At 41.3% G+C, this 24,835-nt stretch overlaps 2 protein-coding genes across 7 annotated transcripts in view; one reads left to right on the forward strand and one right to left on the reverse strand.

Annotated features, from left to right (window-relative positions):
• The window catches only part of ATXN7 (ataxin 7), a 139,917-nt gene extending 139,532 nt beyond the window's left edge, over window positions 1-385 (reverse strand). For both annotated transcript variants that reach the window (XM_072785533.1, XM_072785527.1), the window contains exon 1: window positions 319-385. The gene's annotated coding sequence lies outside the window, so the exon portion shown is untranslated. The remainder of the gene's footprint in view (window positions 1-318) is intronic.
• THOC7 (THO complex subunit 7) lies at window positions 1-23,929 on the forward strand. 5 transcript variants are annotated; one of them, XM_072785544.1, is made up of 9 exons: window positions 1,469-2,438; window positions 2,522-2,673; window positions 16,363-16,480; window positions 17,463-17,590; window positions 17,894-17,980; window positions 20,328-20,385; window positions 22,134-22,200; window positions 22,282-22,351; window positions 23,379-23,929. In XM_072785544.1, exons 4-9 carry the CDS (start codon window positions 17,482-17,484, stop codon window positions 23,444-23,446), a joined length of 459 nt encoding a protein of 152 aa, XP_072641645.1. In that variant the 5' UTR covers window positions 1,469-2,438; window positions 2,522-2,673; window positions 16,363-16,480; window positions 17,463-17,481; the 3' UTR covers window positions 23,447-23,929. The 5 variants fall into 5 exon arrangements, with proteins under 5 accessions (XP_072641646.1, XP_072641643.1, XP_072641642.1 ...); XM_072785545.1 differs by lacking the exons at window positions 1,469-2,438; window positions 2,522-2,673 and adding an exon at window positions 1-49; XM_072785542.1 differs by lacking the exons at window positions 1,469-2,438; window positions 2,522-2,673 and adding an exon at window positions 556-725.
• The last annotated feature ends 906 nt before the right edge of the window (window positions 23,930-24,835 follow it).

Below are 24,835 nucleotides of genomic sequence, written 5' to 3' on the forward strand. Positions count from 1 at the left end.
CGCGCCCTCCGCGCCCCGGGGGCAGCCGCTCCGCCAAGTCTTCCTGCAGGTCTGCAAGTTTCTCGTGGCCCCGGTCGCCGAGCACCCGGAGGGGAGGGGAGGGGAGGGGAGGGGAGGGGGGGCTCCCCCGACCTGGAAGCGGGGGCCTCGGGCTCGCCGGCCGCCCCCGCGCGAGTGCCCGCGTTCGAGCCCCGCCCCGGCGCGCGTGGGCGCCAAGTCCGCAGGAACCCGCCCCCCCGCGCGCCCCGCCGTGCCCCCCGCCCCGCCGCCCCCCGCCCCGCCGCGGCCGCCACCCTTCCCCGGGCCGGGCGAGCTCACCTGGCGGCAGGCGGCGGCCTCCGGGGCGGCCTCTGGGCGTGGGCCGGGCGGGGGGGCCGGGGCTGCAGCCGGGGCCGCCGCCGCCCGCCGGCCTCGCCCCCACACGCGCCGGCCGCGGCCGCCCCCGGGCAGTGCGGGAGCGCGGGGAGCGCGGGAGCGCGGGTCCCGCGGCGGCGGCGGCGGCGGCGGCTCAGGCTGCGGAGCGGGCGGAGCGGGCGGAGCGGGCGGAGCGGGCGGAGCGGGCGGAGCGGGCGGCCGCGGGCGCCGCCGCCTCCTCCTCCATGGCTGTTTACCCGGCTGCATTGTGGGAGTTTGACCTCCGCCGCCGCCAACCGCCGCCTCAGCCTGCGCCGCCGCCGCCGCCGCCGCCGCCGCCGCCGCGCACGCCATGGGAGCCGTGACTGACGGTGAGGCCTGCCCCGCCGCTCCCCGAGCCCCGCGGGCCGCCCCGGACCCCGGCTCCCCCCTCGGGGCCGCGGGCGCCCGGCCTGGTGCTCGGAGGCCGCGCGGGGCTCGGGGCGCGGGGACGGCTCCCCTGTCCGCCCCCCCGGGGCCCGCGTGCGCCCGGGCCGCTGCTCGGAGCGCGGGGAGGCTGTGCCGGGGGCGCGCGTGGGGCCCGGGAGCCGCGGGCGGGCGGTCCCGGGAAGGGGCCCGGGCGGTCGGCGGGCACACGGGGTCGGCGGAGTGGCGAGGGGGAGGAAGCGGGGGCCTGCGGGGCCTGCGGGGCCTGCGCGGCCGGCGGTGAGAGGGCTGTGGGGGGGCGCCACGGCCCGAGCCGTAGCGGTGCCCGCGTTCGGAGGGGGACCCTGGAGGAGCCTTCTGCCCTGTCGGGAGGGGCAGCAGCCCCAGACCGCGCCGCGGATCGCGACAGCCTCGGGGGGGGGGGGGCGGGGGGAGGGGCCGCGCCCCGCGAGGACCGCCGTGGACCGCGCATTGGGAGACCATCAGGGAGTGAGTGTGCCCGGCCTGGGGGAGAGGAGGCCGGAGGCTTGTCGGTGCGTGTATCTGTGTGGGGGACGCTGGTTCGCGGGCGGGAATCGGAGGACGGAGACTGGGTTTGTGGAGAGGGAGGGCGGAGACCCAGGGACCGAGGTCGGAAGTAGACTAGGGCGCGGGGCGGGGCGGGGCGGGCACGGTGGGCACCTGGAGCGAGCGCCTACGAAGGTTCCAGCGGAGGAGGAAGGAAGTTCTTTAACACCTGGGAAGGGCACGTCGGGGGCGCCGTGTTTATCTGAGGAGCCAGTGGCCGGGAAGGGTAGATGCTTCTGAATAGTTGGGGGGCAGCAGGCAGGATCTCCACTTTAAGGAGCCCGCAGTGGGAAGTGGAGTAGCGGGCCTAAATTCATGGTAAGAGGTAGTGAAGTGCGAGGCTCGTAAAGGTCCAGGACCTTCGTGGGAAATTTCAACTTTGCCTCATTCCGGTTTTATTTGTCCTATCTAGGCTAGGCCTTGCTTGGGATCAGGGTCCAGTAACAATAGGCAAGACCTACCCCCCCCATCCCCCCTCCCCCCCCCCCCCCCCCCAGATTCCAGTCTGGTGGAAAGACACCTTGGATAATCAGTTTCAAGGGTGGCAAATGTTACTGCAGGGGGGAAGTACAAGGTTGGGAACTGTAGGCCTATGTCACAAAGCTTGCTTATCCGTCCTCAAAGATCAGCTTCCCTAAGACAGTTACTTTTAATCTCATTTTTAAAGAATGAATAGTTGTAGTTGGACCGGTGTTCCAGGTGGGGAACCACTTGTGCAAAGGCCCCAAAGTGTTGAAAGAACTCAAAGATGATGAATATTGGCTAGAAATTAAGAAGTTATAGCCAGAGATTTCTGAGGCAACAGGAAACGGGGTTTTTGTTTTTTTGTTTTGTTTTGTTTTTGTTTTTGTTTTTTATTCATAGAGACACAGAAAGAGGCAGAGACACAGGCAGAGGGAGAAGCAGGCCCCATGCAGAGAGCCCGTCACGGGACTGGATCCCAGGTCTCCAGGATCACGCCCCGGGCTGAAGGCGCCACCGGGGCTGCCCGGGAAACAGTTTTTAACATTGGTGTGGTGTGGTCAGAATTGCATTTAAAGAAAAAAAAAAAAAAAAGAACCCCGCTACGCTCCACTAGGTGAAGAATGAAAGTAAGGGAAGAGAAGAGTTAAGTTCTAACATTTATGCTCATCATGTGTCAAGGAGTGTTCTAATTGTTAACTCCATTTTACAGATGCAAGGATGCAAGGAGGTTAAGCAACCTGCCCGAGTTCTTGCAATGAATAAAGTATAGAGCCTGAGCTCAAAACCAGGCAGTCTGGCTCCAGAGTTCATGTTCGTCACTATGGTGCATCTGGTTGCTCAGCTACTGCTGCACTAGTCCTAGTAAGAGATGATGGGAATGGATGTGAGGGGAAGGGCTGGTGGTTAGTCCAGGCTTCTGTCTAGTGACTGTGTGATTGTGCTACCTCTCTATGTATTCATTAAGGTAGGGTCAACACAGGAAATGGGAAATGAGTTCTAGTAACTGTATTAACTTCAGTCAAATGCCCCCCTTCCCCTCTACACACACACACACATCCTTAGAGGCCACAGGAGACCCCACTCTCCCCCTTATAAGCTGTCTGACCTTGTATAGGTTAATTAACCTCTTTGAGCCTCAGTTTCATTCTTTATAAATGGGGATAAGAACAAAATCTGGGGCACCTAGGTGGCTCAGTCGGTTAAGGGTCTGCCTTCAGCTTGGGTCATGATCCCAGGGTCCTGGGACCAAGCCCCACATGGGCTTCTTGCTCAGTGAGGAGCCTGCTTCTCTCTTCTCACTCTGCCCGCTTGTGCACACTCTCTCTCTGTCAAATAAAAAAATAAAACCTTTAAAAAAAAAAAATCTACCTCAGGGTTTTTTAAAGGTTTAAATGCAATAAAAGTTGTAGTGGTTTGCGCTGAGTCCAACATACAGTAACGTTCAACAAACACTATTATTTTTAAGATTTTATTTATGAGACACAGAGAGAGGCAGAGACATAGGCAGAGGGACAGGCAGGCTCCATGCAGGGAGCCCGATGTGGGACTCGATCCCGATACCCCAGGATCATGACCAGAGCCGAAGGCAGGCACTTAACTGCTGAGTCACCCAGGCGTCCCAACAAATACCATTCAATGTAAGAATTGGTCTATTTCTCTTTCCTTCATTTTCCTTTGATGAGGACTGTGCTTTTTTCATCTCTGTATTTGCACAGATTGATTGCCCTTTTCTGCCTGGTAACTGCCATTTGTTCTTCAAGGCCCACTTCAAATATTCATCTCTTCCCTTTTCTAGAACAAGTTAGCCTTTCACCTGTTAACCATATTATTTTATATATATTGCTGTTGTAGCCCTTAATACTTAATCCATTTAAACGACATATTCTAGACAATATTTAAGGCAGCTCACCATAATGTGAAAACAAAAAATAATCCATGAGGAAATAGGGCAAAAAGAGCATTGAGAGGAGGGAAGACAAGAGGAAGTTAGAAGTAGGGTAATCCTGAAAATGCAGTGGGTTAAATCTGGTGCATTAAGACAGCCAGAAGTAACTCTTGTACTAATTCGTACCAACAGGCAGGACATGGTCCACTTGTGATCTTGTGTACATGAGAGAAGGCAACATTAGATACACAGGACAGACACTTTCTGATTTTTTTTTTTTTAAGATTTTATTTATTTATTCATGAGAGAGAGAGAGGCAGAGACATAGGCAGAGAGAGAAGCAGGCTCCATGCAGGGAGTCCGACATGGGACTCGATCCTGGGTCTCCAGGATCACACCCTGGGCTGAAGGCAGATGCTCAACCACTGAGCCACCCAGGTGTCCCCACTTTCTGATTTAAACACTGAAGTTAAAGTTGATATATAGGGTACGCATAAAGAAAAGCTAGTGTCGGGATCCCTGGGTGGCGCAGCGGTTTGGCGCCTGCCTTTGGCCCAGGGCGTGATCCTGGAGACCCGGGATCGAATCCCACGTCGGGTTCCCGGTGCATGGAGCCTGCTCTCCCTCTGCCTGTGTCTCTGCCTCTCTCTCTCTCTCTCCTCTGTGACTATCATGAATAAATAAATAAAATCTTAAAAAAAAAAAAAAAAGCTAGTGTTGTATCCTTAACCTCTTGATGATCATAGGGCTGTTTCTTGGCACATCCCTGGCTAGGTCAAAGAAGGCTCAAGAAGAGCATCTGAAAGCCAATAGGTCAGGTGGTTTAACTGAACACTTCTGTTGCTCTGCCTTATTTCAGAACAAGGTTTTTTTGCTAATTGGTTTTAAGAATACTTAGGTTATAGAAGAATGGACAAAGTGTAACTTTGTAACTTGTGCAGGCAATCCTCTGTAAACATGGTTTTCATCAACTGGGATTTTGGTAAATAAGCAGAAGTGGGACGCCTGGGTGGCTCAGTGGTTGAGCATCTACCTTTGGCTCAGGGCGTGATCCTGGAGTCCTGGGATCTAGTTCCGCATCAGGCTCCCTGCAAGGAGCCTGCTCTTCCCTCTGTCTCTGCCTCTCTCTCTGTGTGTCTCTCATGAACAAATAAATAAAAAAAAAAAAAAAAAAAAAAAAAGCAGAAGTGAGTAGTGGGTATGATTGATCAACAATGTATTGCATACCTTCTGGGTCCAATTCGAGGTGCTGTCTACAGCAATAAACTACCGAGGAAGACCCGGCTTCTGCTTGGAGGACAGAAGCAATAGCATGCAATCAAATAATAGTTAATTTCTGATAAAGAACCTAATTAAGCTCTGAAATTACCTAAATTCCGAGAACAAACTGGATGGAATATGAAAGACCACAATGGAAGAGGGCTGCCAACAGTCAAGTATGATGACCTTTCTGAAAAGTGACCTTTAGAGTAAGGCCTGAAGGCATCAACCCTGCGAAGAGTCCAGGAAAGGATTCTGGACAGGTTACAACTAGTGCAAGGGCCTGAGGCAAAAATAAGCTCTGCCCTGTAGAGAAGATAAGGAATAAGATAAGGGGTGGTATCCTGGTGGGTCAGGATGAGTGTGATACCAAAGGAGACGTAAACAGGAGCTTGCCCAGAGCCACCTAAGCCATGGAAAGGAGGTTTGATTGTCTTCTGTGGGTACTTAGCTATGATTGGAGGCTTTTAAGCAGAAAAATTAGTAATCCCATACTTCTTTTTGATCATTCTAGGTTGCTGTATAGGGAATGGGTTTTAGGAAGGTAAGAATGGAAGCTGGGAGGCCAGTGAGAAGTGTTTTGAGAGTCAAGGTGGGTTTGGATTAGGATGATGGCAGCAAAGACAGGAGTTACTGAATAGCTCAGTCATCCTGCAAAGTTCTTGAAGGAGTACCACTACCTGTCTCGAGCTAAAAGGACAGCTGATGTCCTATTTCAAGTTTGAGGTACCTGGCAGGATGCTGTCCCCTCGTAATCCTTGCCTACCAGTTTGCCTGTCTAATCGGACTAGGACTTTTGGAGAAGTTCTTTATTCCCTGCACCCTGTACAAAGACACTTTGGTTAATTTGAGGAACTGCCCACCTCAGAGGGAGGGAGAGAGAGACATGATATTGTCATCTATGGATCCTGAACTGTAGATATTCTCACCAACACTGCCATCTTATAGGTGGAAAAATAAAAGGTCCTGGGAAGTGAGTGACTTACTGTCACATAGCTAGTTCTTGGCAAAGCCATTCTCTCTCCTCCCAGTTGCTACCCCAGCATTATGTTGTCACTGTTAAACTATGTTTACAGTTTGTATTTTGTATGTGTTAATTTAAAGGTTTTTTAAAATTATTTATTCATGAGAGAGAGAGGCAGAAACACAGGCAGAGGGAGAAGCAGGCTCTATGCAGGGAGTCCAATGTGGCACTCGATCTTGGGGCTCCGGGGATCATGACCTAAACCAAAGGCAGACACTCAGCCACTGAGCCACCCAGGCATCCCAATTTAAAAGGTGTTAAACGGTGTTAGACCCTGATAAAAACCATTTCAGAAGCATTTTTTTTTTTTGAGAGAGAGAGAGAGAATCGTAAGTAGGCTCCACACCCAACTCCAGCCACCACAAGGCTTAATCTCATGACCTTGAGATCGACCTGAGCCGAAATCAAGAGTCAGATGCTAAACTGACCCAGCCACTCAGAAGCACCTTTTGCAGTACCAAGAACACTATGTACATACATCAGTGTGCCAGAGCACAGATGGGAGATGAGAAGGAGGTAGCTGGGAGCAGAGTATGACTGTACATTCCATTGAATACAGCTTGTTGGTTTTGACAGTATTTTTTTTTAATTGAAGTAAAATTAGTATATAACATTAGGTTCAGGTGTATAACATAGTTTGATATCTGTATGCACTACAGAAGTGATTGTCATGGTAAGTCTAATTACCATCCATCACCATACAATTGACCTTCCCTCATTTCGCCCACCCTCCAAAAACCCTGTCCCTCTAAAAACACCTGTTTTTGTTTTGGTTTTTTTGGATTGTTCATTTGTTTTTTCAATACCACTTATAAGTGAAATCATATGGTATTTGTTTTTCTCTGACTCGTTTCATTTAGTATAATACCCGCAGAGTCCATCCATAGTTTTACAAATGACAAGATTTCCTTTTGTATAGCTGAGTAATATTCTATTGTATACATGTTTTGAGTTTTTGATTAGAAAGTATAAGGCTTGAATATATGCTTGTTAGAACTTGAGATAGTTGTTTTTAACATGCCTTTGAACAATGTGACAGAATAATGGAACTGGACTATGGCTTTCTAATAACGTGATTGTGTATCTTGCCCTACGGCAGAGCTGACCTTCTCATCTGCAAAAGGAAGATAATAATACATACTTTCTAGGGTTTCTTCAAGGGTGAGGTGTGATGATATAGGTAAAGCACTTCAGAATTGACTATTTAATCTCTTGTCCAAACTAGGACACTCTTCAGAGTGAAAGGAACAAATAAGATGTATGGTCCTCAAATAGGAGTGTATAAATGCTGTATAAGTGCCTGCTGCTGCTGTTACTCCTATTTCCATTGCTGATCCAATGTTAATTGGACATTTGTGGTCACGGAGTTTGTTTGGCTTTTTCTTTTTTTCACTAGTGCCAATGGATTTGACCACTTGGTTCTGTTGGCTGTGATCCCAGCACAGGGGTTACTGATGCAGGGCAACTATTAAGTAATGTTTCTTTAGCCAAGATAAATGGTTCCTCAAAGCAAGATTGGAGTTTCAACCTTGACTTTATTAGCTCCACACTCTAAACATTTAAGTAAGTCTAGAGAAAAACAGAAGGACCTGAACACTATTTTTCTTTTTTTAAAAAAATGTATTTAATTTTTGCTTAAGTAATTGACTTGGACATTACCATGTATTTAGACTAGCCTTAAGTATTTCATGAGAGATCAATATTTACATGGAGAAAGCAAACCATATTATTTACTGTTCTTTCCACTGCCATTTTGTGACTTAATATTGTTGGCCTTCAAAATTGTTTTAGTGATTTTAAGCTTCTTGAAAGGAGGGGCTACGTGTTATTTTACCATAAGTAATCTAAAGCAATGAGCCATAAGTAATTCAGCTTAATAACCCATGAGCAGTGGTGATTTAATGATAAATCTAAAAGGAATCTGCATGCACACTGTTTTTACATGGCCCTAGTCTCTCCTCTTGTCATAAGTCAAGCCAGTTTTTTTTCCTAACACATCATAGATTTATTAAAGAACATAGAATAGAGCTTACAATGTAGAAGAAACGGAGAAAAATAACTAAGAATGACCGATAAGCTCACTCTCCAGATAACCAGTATTGGTGTTTTTTTAAAAGAAAAGTAATGTGTGTCAGACAATTCAAGAGAAGACGCACCAAGTGACAAGTGAAAACCCTCCCCTCTTCACCTTCTATGGCTAATCCTTCTTCAGAAGTAATCACTATAAACTGGTCTTCAGTGTACCTTTTCAGAATGATTTTTAAGTGCCTGTAAAGGGTGAAAAACACCTTCTCTGGTGCCAAGCTTGTTAGTTTGAGTCTCAGCTCTACTCCTTACTTCCAGGGACATTTAATTTGAGTAACTAACTTTCAGTTCCTTCACAGCTAAAATAGGGGTAACAATATCTATAGGGCTGTTGCGCAGATTAAGTGTGTTTATATGTAAAAAAACACTTAGCATATTGCAAGCATTATGTATATATTAGTTGGTTGGCCACTATTTATATATACTTTAAAATTTTATGCAAACATTTACACACTCTTCTATGTGTTATACTTCTGTAATCATTATATCTTAGAGCTCTTTATACCTCATTCTTTTGTATAAATGTGTAGTGTCCTATTATATTTTTTAAAATTCTCAGGTTACCTGGGTAGCTCAGTCAGTTAAGCGTCCGTCTTCAGCTCAGGTCATGCTCTTAGCGTCCTGGGATCAAGACCCATATCAGGGGCAGCCCTGGTGGCCCAGCGGTTTAGTGCCGCCGCCTTCGGCCTGGGGTGTGATCCTGGAGGCCGGGAATCGAGTCCCACGTCGGGCTCCCTACATGGAGCCTGGTTCTCCCTCTGCCTGTGTCTCTGTCTCTCTCTCTGTGTGTCTGTCATGAATAAAGAAAATCTTAAAAAAAAAAAAAAAAAAAAAAAACCATATCAGGCTCCCTGCTCAGCAGGGAGACAGCTTCTCCCTCCCCACCCCATCCCCGCCCACACCCCCGTCGTGAAGGAATGCTCTCTCTCTTTCTCTCATATCTTTAAGAAAAATTAATTCTCCACTAAACATTTAGTTATGTCCAGTTTTTTACTCTTACAAGTAGTATTCCAATGGAGATATTTGTATAGATGTCTTCACATACCTGTGGGAGTAATTTCTAGAAGACAGGTTAAAGAATATATGTACTTTTTATTTATTTTTTTATGTTTTTTTTTGTACTTTTATTTTTGATGCATAGTGCTACGTTGCTCTTAGTAGCCAACTGTTTCAAATTCATCCTGTCTCAAAGTGTTAAATAATTTGTTGTCCCTTCCCATACTTTTCAGTTTGGATCCATAGTGTTTAGGAACACCAAGAAAAAAAAAATGGTGCATTTCCATGCTAACAGAATTATTTGCTAAACTGCTTTTAGAAAGGAAATGCTAATCTTCACTGGTAGGTCACAGGATTGCTCTTTCCTAAATGCAGGTGAGATTGCTATGCTGTGAGGTCTTGCAGTTTCGGGAGGCCGGTTTGAGGGTAGCTTAGCCCGAGCAGGAGGTTACATTAACCTTGAAGTTCTTGCTACTGGTTGTCAAGCTTTGACCTATCCCTTAAAAAGGAAGTTTTGAAAGTTGGCCTACCATTATCTTCCAAATTGTTTTCCTTTTTCCTCTTTTGAATATTTCCTCCAAGATGTTCTGAAAACTTGTTTTGTAATCAAGGTCTTAATAGCTCCTGTGAGGGAATAACAATGATGGGTTTTGAAAGGAATGTTAGTCGAGGTTTATGAGAGATTGTCCTTTCCGTGATAAAATGAGAACACAGCTAAAATGGCAGTGTCATCTGAGACCAGAGGCTTGGAGAAGGAGAGTTGGTCTAGTGACTGTAAAGCAGTCATTTCTTCCTGCCTCTCTGTTTATGGAAAGTGGGGTATTAAAAATCTAACTCCTTGAAAGGACTTTTTGAGGCTTATTTAGTGACTTAGTAATCACATATTTTTTCTAGGTATAGGTCAGCATATAAGACAAAGATCTAAAATGTATCCCAAATTAATGAGCAAATGTTTGCTTAATGAGCATACATGTTTCATAACTGATTTTAAATTGATTCTGAATAGCAGGCAGACATTTGATGGGTATAATTACAGTACAACTCTAACTGAATCCAGTAGGAATTCTTCCTACAAGCCTAAAATCAGGTGGAAAAGCAGTATTCTTGGGGCAGATGTTAGGCATTTGGGGTTAAAAGCTTTTCCAGATGGCACTGATCCTCATAGTCAGTAAAGAAAGCAATCATGATGACTAAGGAATAATATTGATAACATCATTAAAAGAGTTTCTAAGCCATGCTTACTGTTTTTGTAGGGTGGGCCAAGGCCTGCCAGAATTAATAATATTAGTATTTAAGTTGCTTATAGAGAGCTTAAAGAAAGATGATGATTTATGAAGTCATATGTTTTAGGTGTGTTTGGTCTACTGCTAATTGGTGAGATACCATTAAAAATGATAAAGCTCATGTCATCTGCATTAGGAACCATCAGCAGTCGTTCTTTACATTTAAAAAGGTTAGGCTGGGCAGCCCTGGTGGCTCAGTGGTTTAGCGCCGCCTTCAGCCCAGGGTGTGATCCTGGGGACCTGGGATCGAGTCCCACGTCCGGTTTCCTGCAAGGAGCCTGCTTCTCTCTCTGCCTCTCTCTCTCTCTCTCTCTCTCTCTCTCTCTCTCTCTCTCTCTCTCTGTTTCTCATGAATAAATAAATAAAATCTTTTAAAAAATAAAAAGGATAGTCTGTTTTCAAACTGCCATCTTTACCTTTTGTTTTAACTTTGTTCCTGCTGGAGCAGTGCTCTGTATTTTATCTGGTTATTTCAGAGTTTTTTATTACCAGAGAATCATTTAGGCAACAACTCTCTATACTGTGTTACTTACAACATGATACTGTGGCTTTACAATATGAAGCTTGAGACGGAATCAAGTTTGGGAGAAATCTTACGTAGGCAAAACTCTGAATACCAAAGTACATAATATAGATCTACACGGTTATACAGATGTATCTATATATCTTTAAATATACCTTTCACGGTGTTCACTCATTTTTTTAACGTTTTCAGGATGATACAAGTTGTGGATTAAATTTAACATAAATATACGGATAGCTGTTTTTGTTTTGTTTTGCTTTCCCATCAAAAAGGCCTTGTGCTCCTTTATATAGTTTCATTCCCATAAAGTTTCACAGCATTCCTTCATAGTAAATATGTTATTCCCATTTTACAGATGAAGTGAAATTTGGTGTCCCCCCCCCCCCCCCATCAAAACACACACACAAAGTAAAGCCTATATGGACTAACCAGAACGTTGGCCCCACTTTCTGACCTTGGCCCAGGGGTTTGGCTATGAAGAAAGAAATGCCCTTGGAGGGAAGAGGGATAGGGCTGAATTGGGAGAAGGACTTGGGACAGGGAATCTCTGGTGCTACCAGAATTGGACCTACCACACTCCTACACGTGGCACCTTGGCATCAGCCCCTGCCTTTTCCTAACCTAGTCTCTGTTCGTCCTAACCTGCCCCAGGACTTGTGATTCTAATTTCTTACTTTCATGCCATTTTAGCTCCTACTGCATGTGCTTTGGAAGCCTTCTAATAGATTCCCTGCCTTTAGGCTTTTCCCAGCTGCAGTCCATTTTGTACATTGCCATCAGCTTAATCCTCCTAGAAAATCCTGCTCCTAAATCTTAAACAACTCTTAGCTGCCTACCGGCAAGGTCCAAGTCCACTAGTATGGCATTCACTAGTGCATCTCCCACTTTCTGACCTCTGTCTTTTTGTCCTTAGGTCCCAAGATCTGTCCAACCTTTTTAATGTTCTAATGTTCACATGTTCCACATCCAAACTTTCATTTTCCACCTCTACTAGAGCTCACAGCTTTCTTCTCCCTGCCTGGGATAGGGACAGGGAAGGAACTTTAGCTTGCTTTTTAATGTTTTTCCTCTTATTAAATATTTATTTATTTAAATATATTTTTAAGATTTATTTATTTGCAGGGGGAGGGGCAGAGGGAGAGTCTTAAGTAGACTCCATGTTGAGCACAGAGCCCCACTCAGGCCCTGCGATCACAACCTGAGCCAAAATCAAAATTTGGAGGCTCGACTGACTGTGCAAACCAGGTTCCCCAAAGATTTTATTTTTTTAAATAATCTCTATACCCAGTGTGGGGCTCTGACAACCCCAAGATCAAGAGTTGCATGCTCTACCGACTGAGCCAGCCAGGTGCCCCCCCCTTTAAATAGCTTTATGAGGAATAATTTTATACAAAGAACTACATATTTAATATGTACAATTTGATACATCTGCACATATGCAGACACCTGTGATACCATCATCATAATCATAACTTTCTTTTATAAACAACGGCTAACAGATTGTGAGTGCTCATATGGTTCAAAAGTCAAATAATACAAAAAGATAGGTCCCCATCTCCCAGCCTGTTCTCTATTCCACTTACACTGACCCTCTCCCTTGATAACCCCTTTTATTTCTTGTATCTCATTTCAGGGTATTTGTATGAATATAAGCATATATTCTCATTTCCCCCCTCATTTAAAATCCATGTGTGAAAGGAAACATGCTATACATACTGTTCTTCACCTTGCTCTTTTATCAAGTTATCTTAAGTGATCTCTGTATAAGCACATAAACATTTCCTCACTCTTTGTTTTTTCTTTATGGCTTCATAGTATTCCATGATATTCTTGTACCAAAATTTATATAGTGCCTGGTTCATGGACATAGTCATATTGCATACAGGCAAGCTTATCTAGAATTGTTGGGCCAAAGGGTATATGTTCTTTGAAGTTTAGGTAGATGTTGTTAAAATACTTTATAGATTTCTTGATTGATGATTTTTGTAAAGATGTTATTCTATTTTTATTTATTTGAGGGGGGGGAAAAACGTGAGGAGAGGGGGAGCAGAAGGAAAGGGACAAGCAGACTCTGTGCAGAGTCCAACATAGGGTTCAATCACATGACCCTGAGATCAGGACCTGAACAGAAAACCAGGAGTCAGATGCTTAACCAACGAGTCACCCAGGCACCCCATTGATTGATGATTTTTAAGTATGAAATGAGCGCCCAAATTGCACTTGCCCTGATTCCCCCAAGCCAAAAGTTGCTGTCCTCCTAATCTCTTTTGGTGCATTTCTGCATCACTCACTCAACAATGCTAGCCTCCTCTGCATGTGTGTTCATATACATGTTATTTCTCTACCCAGAGCGAAAGAGTTCAGGTCTTTATCTCACATCCTCAGAACCACTCCAGTACCCTATGGACACATGTGCTCATGGATCAAGTATTCATGTCTTTTGTACAAGAAGAGAAATCTCTGCTTCGGACCTGAAAATAAGATAGTTCCCTCTGGTCCTTGTTAGTGTTTTATTGAAACAAAGCTCTGGGCAGCCCAGGTGGCTCAGTGGTTTAGCACTGCCTTCAGCCCAGGGCGTGATCCTGGAGACCTGGGATCAAGTCCCATGTCGGGCCCCTTGCATGGAGCCTGCTTCTCTCTCTCTGCCTCTCTCTCTGTGTCTCTCATGAATAAATAAATAAAGTCTTTGGAGAAAGAAAGAGAGAGAGAAAGCTCTGTGGAGGGCAAATAGTCCCAGGCAGGCACCACAAGTCTAATTTAAAAATATTTATTGACCACCAGAAGTGTAAAGACCCATGTGAAAGGTTGGAGAGGAAACAGAATGAATAAGACATAAGGTCCTCATGAACCTTTTCCCCAAGGTTATTTGGCCTGTACAGTGTTCTAAACACTTTTCAAAAACTTTTATAATTGGGATATTGCATATATAAAAGTACATAGATATTTTTTTAAATACTTTATTTATTTACTCATGAGAGACAGCAGAGACACAGGCAGAGGGAGAAGCAGGCTCCATGCAGGGAGCTTGACGTGGGACTCGATCCCGGGACTCCAGGATCACACCCTGGGCCGAAGGCAGGCGCTAAACCGCTGAGCCACCCAGGGATTCCCAAAGTACACAGATCTTAAATATGCAGCTGGAATGATCGCAAAATGTGCTTGAAACATTTTTAGTTAGTCACCAAAACTTAAAAAGCTCTTGAAAAACCAGCAGTGGTAGTAGTTTCCCCCTTAGGGTATTTATTCTCCAATTTTGCTGTTCCCTATTATCCCTGGTCCTCAATAGAGTAGGATGCCCAGGTATCTGGGAGGAAGATGGGGTTTGTTCAGGGGTGGGGTATGGGAGAGCAAAGATAAGAAAACGAGAAATTGAACAAAAGAAAGGAATTGAACAGTGTCAAACATCAGACTGCTCACCTGCTGGAGATTTACTTTTAACAAAGTTAAAGCATATGTGTAATAAAAAAAATTCATTTTCTGCATTTTAATCTCTTTGAGAACTGTTTTGTCTCAGGCTCCTCAAATAACATTGTTGGTGGTCAAAAACTGAAAGTATTAGTTTGTATTTTAAAAGTGTAAAATTAAAATAAGTGATGAATCGATAACTTGAGCTGCCTGTCAAAGCCATGACTCTGAGAACAAAACCCAATTCTAAAAATGTTTATCTGATGTCACAGAACAGATTTTAAAACTGCAGCCACCTGCCTTCCAAAAGTTTATCTCCACTGCACCTGCACTCAAAAATACTTCTGCCTACGCACAGGAACTATTGTTTAAAGATTTTGCTGTTGATTCATCATGCAGGCTCTCCAGGAATTATTCACACTTTAAAATTCATTTAAAAAAAAATAATGCATGCACGTGGTGAAAAGCAAACACAATTTGGTGAAACGATACAGAAAATTAAATTTTTTCTCATCCACTCTGTAGTCCCTCTCACCAGAAGAAACCACTATCACCAGTTTTTTGTGTTCCTTCCAAAGATATTGAGTACACACATACATGTGTGATGTGCACATGTGCATCCACGTACATACACAAAGCCTCCTCCTTTTCTATACAAATGGCAGCAAACTGTGTGCTTCTCTGCACCTGTTTTGTTTTCATTTCACTTCATGTACCAAAGGAGATTTTTTGGCAGCAGTGTATACATCTACACTATTGGCTGCATAATATTACATTATATGAAGTTTTCATAACTTAACCAGTCTCTTATTGGTACATGTTTAGGTTTGCAGTCTTCCTACTACAAACAGCACTAAGAACATCCCTTTACATTTATCTTTGTGGTTGGGTACACATGTTATCTATGGGACGAATTCCTAGAATTGGAGCTCTGGGGTCAAAAAAAAGATATGTGCCTTTTAAATATTGTTTGTTATAGCCCATTTGCCCCACAAAGAGCATACCAGTTTACATCTCATCAGTGTAAGTGCTGTTTCTCTCAGTATCCTTGTGAATGCTTTTTATTGGGTATTTTGATCTTTGCCAAACTGATAGATGAAAATTATGTTTGGGGTACCTAGGTGGCTCAGTTGGTTAAGCCTCCAACTCTTGGTTTTGGTTCAAGTCATGTGAGCTAGCTGCTTAGTGGAGGAGTTGGCTTGGGGATTCTCTCCTGCCCCTTTCCCGGCATGCTCTAGCTCTCTCTCTCTCTCTCTCTCTAACGTAAATAAATAAATCTTTTTTAAAAATTATGTTTTCTTGGGTTTCAATATGCCCTTTCTCTTGTCATGATCCAGCATTATTTTGTCCAGCAAGAACACTAGCTCAGGGCTGCCAGACAGGCAGATTGGAGCTCCACTTATTACTCATTGTTATTATATGCCCTTTGATTTCATTTTCTTTTTCTTTCCCTTGGAGCAAAGTGAGACAAACATGTTTAAAAAAAAAAAAAAGTCTTCATGGGGAAAGAAACATCACAGATGTAATAACTAAATTACTCTTTTTTTCCTACAAATCCATTCCCATTTCTCTGACCCATCTCTCATTATTTTCACCCAATCTGCCACTACCTCTTTCACATGTTTTCTTTCTGTGCCTTTTACCACTACCTCACACTAGTCAGAGACAGGAACAGTTCAGCCTTCCTTCTGTGTGAACATGTTTTTCCAAAAGTTCTCCAAGAACCATAGTCTTACTTCCTTGATGTTACCTGAAAACTATTTCTACTCAGCACCCCAGCAGAAGATTTCCAGTTCTGTGAGCACAGGTGATAACCCTGATCCCTTAGTACACTGCCTGGCACACAATAGACACTCAATAACTGTCTTTATAGTGACATAAAAACATATACATAAATTGTAATAAAACCTACATGACCTAAAATTTGCCATCTTAACCATCTTAAGTGAACAGTGTAGTGGCATGAAGTATATTTGCATCTCAGTGGTTTTCTTTTAGATAAATGAATAAGTTGTGATATTGGTTATTTGTCCCTGAAAGTTAACAAGAGCCAGACCATCATTTTAATTCACATTGTTCTTCCCTCCAGACGAAGTCATACGGAAGCGTCTCTTAATTGATGGAGATGGTGCCGGAGATGATCGAAGAATCAATCTGCTAGTGAAAAGTTTCATTAAATGGTGCAACTCCGGGTCCCAGGAAGAGGGGTATTTCATCTCACTGTTGTTTCTATACCAATGTCCTGATGAGAGTTTAAACCAATAGACGGGCCTGTCAATATTTCAGATTTTCACTCACCTTCAATGTCCAGTGGAGGCAACTCTGGGTTCATCCAAGTATAGATTTTTCTAGCCTTTATTTCTCTTCAGAGGCCTGCTTTATGTTTATTAAAATGTGCAGAAAGTGTAGTGGTAAGAAACAAGCATTAAATTCTGGCTCATTAAGCTGGTCACTTTTAGCAGAGAAACATTTAGTTAAATAAAATATCTAAATGAAATTTTCTCTTTTCAGGTTTTTTTTTTTTTTCTTAAGTAAGCTCTAGGCTCAATGTGGGGCTTGAACTCACAACTCTGAGATCAAGAGTTGCCTGCGCTACCAACTGAGCCAGCCAGGTGCCTCAATTTTCTCTTTTTTAAATAAGCTAATAAAAAGTTGCAAGATTTTATATATATTTAATAACTCTTTTTGCCTTAGAAAAATTTCCCTCACTTGAATTAGCTTTTCACATAAATCATTATAAAGAGTGAAAAAATTGTGAGAATAAGAAATTATCTTGATTAAAAGATTTTAAAAAGTGGGACACCGGGGTGGCTCAGTGGTTGAGCATCTGCCTTTGGCTCAGGTCGTGATCCTGGAGTCCTAGGATCGAGTCCCATGTTGGGTTCCCTGGGGGGAGTCTGCTTCTCCCTTTAAAAAGTTAAAAATAAATAAATTTTTAAAAAGTATTTTAAACTTATATTGGTAAGAACAGCAGGCCTATCTTTGCACTTGTAATTAAAGCAGTTTATAAATTCAAGTACCCCACATTAGGAAAAATTAAACATAAATGAAAGATATTCTAAATTATTTTAAATAAAGCAAATGATTCAGAACTTGATAGGATTTAATTGGTAAATCTTTGCCTGTACTAGAATGGTTCAACTTTGGTATTTCACAAAAAATCTTCATTCTGTTTCTCTTTTTCATTAGATACAGCCAGTACCAACGTATGCTGAGCACACTGTCCCAATGTGAATTTTCAATGGGCAAAACTTTGCTGGTATATGATATGAATCTCAGAGAAATGGAAAATTATGAAAAAATTTACAAAGAAATAGGTAAAGAAATGTAAATTAATGTTTCCATGTAATTTTAATTTTTATGGTCTAAAGGAGACAATATCTGCTAACATTTTTCTTTGGTTAGTGGTAAAATAGTAACAATGACAATATTAATAGAACATTGTAAACGTTAGCTACAAAACTGTAGTCTGGTATGATTGCAGTACTTTGGGTTATAGCTGTTTTTTAAATACCAGCATCTATTTTATTAGCAATGGAATTTAACACATTTTAAAATTGAAAATGGATGAAGATTATACATGTTGTTACAACTATTTTTAAAAGAACCTTTTCGTATAGAATGTAGCATTGCTGGAGCACATGAAAAAATTGCTGAGTGCAAAAAGCAAATTCTTCAAGCAAAGCGAATACGAAAAAATCGCCAAGGTAAGGGTTTTGTGGGATTTAGTGTGCAAATACTTTATTATTGAGTACTATTTTCATGCAGTTTTTAATGTTGTGTGGTAAAATCTTCAAGAATCAACCTGCATTATTAAAAAGAATTAGAAGCTAAACTTATTCTTTAAAACTGTATTATTATTTAAAATGGATGAGGAAGGCTATGCTGAAAAACTTTTTTTTTTTTTTTTCTGGATTGTACTAATTATCCAAATATTTCTTAAATATTCTTTTTTTTTTTTTTTTTTAACTATCTTCAGACCCCTTTGCCTAAGTCATGGTATGGCTAATCAGCAAAGGCAATTCACATAAGTAAATTAGATGTTTGTTATTTGTTTGTTTCATGGAGTTACTTTCCAGAAAAAAGAAAAGAATTTAAGCTCAGTGAGTTTTTATTAAGTACAAAACAAATGAACAGTTGCAAGCTGCCTAAATATCTAATAAGAGAAAGGTTAAAATTTAGCTTTGTCCTGATCTCTTTTGTTTTTTAATTAGGGTAATGTCCTCCTTGCAGTCCATAAAAACTATTTCAAAATAATTTTAATGGCCAGGACATTGCTCCTCCTAGAATGTAAATGGAAAGAAAGGAAGATAAAAAATTAAAAAATATAATACAAAAAAATAATAATAATACATAATCACAATTGTGACCTATATATGAAAAACTAGAAGGAAATGGAAAATGTTAAAGATTATTTTGGAGCTGTGGGTTTTTATGGGTTAAAAAGACCATCTGGTCTTTTTTCCTGCACTGATCATGTATTATTTTGTAATCTAAAAAAAAAAAAAATTTTAATCACACTTTTATTGAATTAATATGCTGATTTCCAAAACAATAAATTTTACTTTTTAATGAGCCAATTAAGATCTTTGGTTCCTTATTTTAAAAAGTTTGGTTTTGGGGATCCCTGGGTGGCTCAGCGGTTTGGCGCGCCTGCCTTTGGCTCAGGGCGCGATCCTGGAGTTCCCGGATCGAGTCCCGCGTCGGGCTCCCGGCATGGAGCCTGCTTCTCCCTCTGCCTGTGTCTCTGCCTCTCTCTCTCTCTGTGTCTCTCATGAATAAATAAATAAAATCTTTAAAAAAAATAAAAAAATAAAATAAAAAGTTTGGTTTTGAACTTGTTCTAAAATACAAGTGGTCAAGTTTGGTGGCCAATTTACAGCAGGATTTACCAACTTATTTGGTAATTATTATCAATCTAAAATCATTTGAAAAGGTTTCACAGTGTTTTTCTCAATTAGTTGAGGCTTTTAAATGAATGCTGCCATTCATCAGGTCAAGGTTAACAGGAAATAACAGGGAAACTTGGAAGTCTCAATGGAAAAGAAAGGAATTTTATCATTTCTGAATTTTAAATCGTTTCTAAGTTGCTGAAGTCTTTACCTTTAGAATGAGAATGAGAAGTATAATTTGCTATTGCTAAGATCTGAAATGAATGGTAGGATATATTTACCCTGCAGATCTTTTCTTTGCTGGGCAAATAGTAAGAACTTCTTTAGAATCGGTGCACTTAATGATCAATAAATAGCCTAAATTCACTTATACTATGCTGGCCTCTTATATCCTGCCTAAGGATAAGTCAATGGAAAAATAGAGTGGGAGCAAAAGTCCTTGTTTGGAACAGTTTTGAAATCATGCACCATTTTAGTTAGAGTTGAACCAAGTGATATTGGCAGTACTCTTTCCATCCCTCAGTGTTTTTGGTTTTTTGGTTTTTTTTATAGTCATTCTGCATTTTATTTCCAAAACCAGTAATCATGATATAGTTTTCCATATTTTTTGACATTTAGCTTTTTTTTGTATATTTTTTATTGGTGTTGATTTGCCAACATATAGCATAATACCCAGTGCTCATCCCATCAAGTGCCCGTCACCAGTCACTCCATCCCCCCGCCCACCTCCCTTTCCACTACCCCTTGTTCCTTTCCCAGAGTTAGGAGTCTCTCGTGTTCCATGACCCTCACTGATATTTCCCACTCATTTTCTCTCCTTTCCCCTTTAATCCCTTTCACTATTTTTTATATTCCCCAAATGAATGAGACCATATAATGTTTGTCCTTCTCCGATTGACTTCACTCAGCATAACACCCTCCAGTTCCATCCATGTCAAAGCAAATGGTGGGTATTTGTCATTTCTATTGGCTGAGTAATATTCCATTGTATACACAGACCACAGCTTCTTTATCCATTCATCTTTCGATGGACACCGAGGCTCCTTCCACAGTTTCGCTATTGTAGACATTGCTGCTATAAACAATGGGGTGCAGGTGTCCATTTTTTTCATATCCATGTTCAAAGAAACCTTAATTTGTTAAATATTTTTATATCTTTCAGAATATGATGCTTTAGCAAAAGTGATCCAGCACCATCCAGACAGGCATGAGACATTAAGGTAAGTTTAGAGTTTACTTTGAAAGGAACTATCTTTATATATAAATATTTACATATTAGTCTATGTATTCCATTTTTACAGAAGTACATAATTTGTTTCAGAAGGAGGGGTTCAGATCTTCCAAATTACATATTCTATTACCGCTTGATTGAATTTTTTCCTTCCTCTGATCTTACTGTCTATATTCTAAATTAAATGCATATAATATATATCAAACAAAAATAGATAAATAGAATGTGGTATGGTTATATAATAGAATACTAAATGACTGTTTATTTTTTTTTTAAGATTTTATTTATTTATTCATGAAAGACACAGAGAGAGAAGCAGAGACATAGGCAGAGGGAGAAGCAGGTTCCCCGTTAGGAGCCTGATGCAGGAGTTGATCCCAGGACTCTGGGATCATGACCTGAGCCAAAGGCAGACGCTCAACCACTGAACCACCCAGGTGTCCCTAAATGAGCAATTTAAAAGAGCAAACTAGATACACACTATTTTTTTTAGATACATACTTTTTAAACTCAGATCTCAAAAACATAATCAGTGAAAAGAAAAACAGAAGATGTAATGAATTTTAAGTTACTCCTAAGTCTCTGTAACACATGCAGAATAATAACCATTTATAAAAGGTACCCACCATTATATACTGATACCATATATTATTTAGAGAAACAAATATATGTATGGAAAAGGATTGGGGGACACTTGGGTGGCTCAGTGGTTGAGCATCTGCCTTCAGCTCAGGGCATGATCCCGAAGTCCTGGGATTAAGTCCCACATTGGGCTCTTCACCGGGAGCCTACTTCTCCCTTTGCCTATGTCTCTGCCTCTCTCTGTGTTCTCATGAATAAAAATATATATATATATATATATATAAAGGATTGAATGATATAGTAATTGCGTGAGTAGGGAGCAGAGGAGGAGAAAAGGTCTGGTATAGAGGACAGCCAATAAGGTTCTAAGAAGATTTCAAGTTAATCTGCAATGTTTTATTTCTTTTACCAAGGGAGAAAAAAGAAAGAAGACAGACATTTTTTGTCAAATAAGTATGATAAAATGTTAAAAGTTACCAATTCTTGGGGTGTGATAATCTATTATCTGTGTTTTCCTATGTTTTAAAAATTATCAGGAAATTTGATTTAATAAAAAAAAGTGCATACTTAGAATTTAAGAAGAGATCATCCCTAGCTTGAAAGTTTCATCATGGGGACACCTGGGTGACTCAGCAGTTGAGTGCCTGCCTTCCGCCCAGGGCATGATCCTAGAGTCCTGGGATCAAGTCCCGCATTGGGCTCCCTGCAGGGAGCCTGCTTCTCTCTCTACCTATGTCTCTGCCTCTTTCTCTCTGCGTCTCTCATGAATGAATGAATGAATGAATGAATGAATAAATAAATAAAATCTTTAAAAGTTTCATCATAATGGGGTATAATAATTTCTTATCCTTTTTTTTTTAAGATTTTTTATTTATTTATTTATTCATGAGAGACACAGAGAGAGAGAGGCACAGACACAGGCAGAAAGAGAAGCAGGCTCCCTGCAGGGAGCCCAATGCGGGACTTGATCCTGGGACTTCAGGATCACACCCTGGGCCAAAGGGAGGCGCTCAACCACTGAGCCACCCAGGCAGTCCCATTTCTTGTCCTTTTTTAAAATTTTTAAAATACTACTTAGTAACTAAAAAGTTAGGTATTAATTTTGAATTCTGTTCCCCCAATTAGCAAACTATAATACTGTTTTATTATTTTCAGGGAACTAGAGTCCTTGGGAAAAGAACTAGAGCATCTTTCACATATTAAAGAAAGTGTTGAAGATAAGGTATTTGCACACATATATTAGTCTCTGTAACATGTATATGTGTATAGATCAATGTGTATTAATTTTTTCTCATTAATACAGCTGGAATTGAGACGGAAACAGTTTCACGTTCTACTTAGTACCATCCACGAACTTCAGCAAACACTAGAAAGTAAGTAGAAATAGTCACAGTATGAATATTTATAATGACCAAGGAAATTACTACCCATCCAGGCCAGGGATTGGTTGCTATTTCTACCTGACGGGATTTGATCATAGGCAGGGACTGATGACCATGCAGGTTTCCTGTCCTTCCCCTTTACAAATGGGACGTTTTAGACTTTTAGGTGATCCAGGGCCGTGCCTTTTAAAATATATGTCTTATTGAGAGTGTACACCTTCAGTTTCAGAACAGAAGTATATAGCTGGATGATGTTAGAAAGTATTCATGCTATTCAGCTTTCTGTTAACCACCTTTGAGTTAAAATACACATACAGTGGTTCACATTTAGAGAGTCAAGGATGATAGATTTGGAACTCTTCTTGGTTATTATAGTTTATTGCTATGAAGTAACAATTCAGGACCCAGGCAGGCAGTGGTGAGTGAGTGAAGTAATTAGTGCATAAGCTCATTTGCATAGTCAGTGAATGGAAGGTGCTTTGGGGAACTGGACACCTGCTCCTTGTATTGACTGTCTCCAACTGGAATTTTTTTTAAGATTTTATTTATTTATTGACACAGAAAGAGAGAGGCAGAGACACAGACAGAGGGAGAAGCAGGCTCCATGCAGGGAGCCCGATGTGGGACTCGATCCTGGGTCTCCAGGATCACACCCCAGACTGCAGGCGGTGCCAAACCGCTGTGCCACCGGGGCTGCCCTCCAACTGGAAATTTCTATGTTACATGACCTCTTTATTTTTTTTTTTTATTGTTTTTAAGAAAAACCTAAAACCTAGATTTTTTTTAATGTATCCTATCACATAGATTTTACATTTTGAGTTAACTAATGAACACCAGCAACCAAAACAGCATTTTTAAAACCAAACACTGTGTGAGCTGATGACAGTCATAGGCTGCCATTTTGCCATTTTTGTTTCAAATATATCACCTAATAAAGGATAAAAATGTTGTCATGTATTCATTAAACATATAATTTAAGCAAATTTGACTGAAGTTTCATGGTTCTTCTCAATTGCAGATGATGAAAAGCTCTCAGAGGTAGAAGAAGCTCAAGAAGCCAGCATAGAAACAGATCCTAAGCCATAGACAAGCTAATCGTTGACCATTCCCAAGAATGTGGAAGTAACAGCATGCGCCTAGTGTGTTTAGAATTTGTTGTGTTCTTGAGATACTTAAAGTTTTGGCAGTAAACTACTTTCCTGTCAAATATTAATGCACAGTTCATTCATATTTCTTTACACAAAAGAGAAAAACTTCAGTATAGATTTGTTTGTATTGGGGAAGCCCGGGTTGCTCAGCAGTTTAGTGCCGCCTTCAGCCCAGGGCGTGACCCTGGAGACCCGGGATCGAGTCCCAAGTCGGGCTCCCTGCATGGAGCCTGCTTCTCCCCTGCCTGTGTCTCTGCCTCTCTCTCTCTCTTTCGCTCTCTGTGTGTGTGTGTGTCTCTCATGAATAAATTTTTTAAAAATTCTTTAAAAAAAAAAGATTTGTTTGTATTGAAATGTCTTTTTTATTCTTAAAAGAGGAAGCAATACCCAGAAATGTTTAATAAAATGTTTTCAAGCCAGATATGTTTGTGTTTGTGTTCATTAGTATTCTAAGTAGTTTTTAACTGGTGAGACTGGCTTGCTTATAAAATAAGTTAAAGATTGTGAGAAAGTAGCATTTCTAGGATATGCGTGAAAAAAATGAGTCAATCTGGAAATTGTTAACCACCTTTGAAAATGGAGTTCATGAACAGACTTTGTGAGGGCTGTGAACTTGTGAAATTGTATACAAAGTGTTGGTGATATGTGCTTATCTGGGGAGAGGTTTCCTGATCCTCATATTCACAATCAATGGTGTAAGAGCTAATCACAAGATGCAAAATAAATCAATATACATTGCTTTCTAGGTCTCTGTAATACTTGAGCAGTATGGCTGTTAAACATTTTGTTGATAAGTTTTCTTCTACTGTTTCATTATTTAGCGGTCATTTTCAGCAGAAACAACATTGACAAAGAAAAAGTCTCAAAAAAAAAAAAAAGAAAAGAAAAAGTTGTCTCAGAAAAATAGTCTGTTAAGATAGTCAATCTTGCATGAAGGATTTAATGATCCTAACAATTGAGCTAAGGCTGAATCAGTTGTAATTTTCTTAAGTAGTGAATTTAATGTTCAATACTTGTTAGGTTCCACCCTTACCCACTTGTTTTAGTTCGGAAAGCATGACTCTTTGCATGAATCATACCTTAAACAGTGTTACATTTTTGTAATTTTAATAAGAATTCTTATCTTTATAAGTATGAAAGTTTAAATTTAGCTCAGTAGTAGTCATATTAAAAGTGTCATAATACCTTTAAATGCTTCCTCTAATTTCATCTGGCAAATCCTGGGAGAAATTTCTTTGCAGAGTTGCTATGCCCTAATAAGTATTTCTGTTTTCCAATATTAGTAAGAATTATGAAGCAAAAATTTACTAACATTGACTCAGAATTA

This window comes from Canis lupus, chromosome 19 (genome assembly GCF_048164855.1).
Source record: "Canis lupus baileyi chromosome 19, mCanLup2.hap1, whole genome shotgun sequence".
NCBI classification, from domain to species: Eukaryota; Metazoa; Chordata; class Mammalia; order Carnivora; family Canidae; genus Canis; species Canis lupus.

Coding starts and splice junctions, on each gene's coding strand:
- THOC7 (XM_072785541.1), top strand. Junction 16,481..17,462: donor TCCGGGTCCCAGGAAGAGGG/GTATTTCATCTC, acceptor CTTTTTCATTAG/ATACAGCCAGTACCAACGTA. Junction 20,386..22,133: donor GACAGGCATGAGACATTAAG/GTAAGTTTAGAG, acceptor TATTATTTTCAG/GGAACTAGAGTCCTTGGGAA.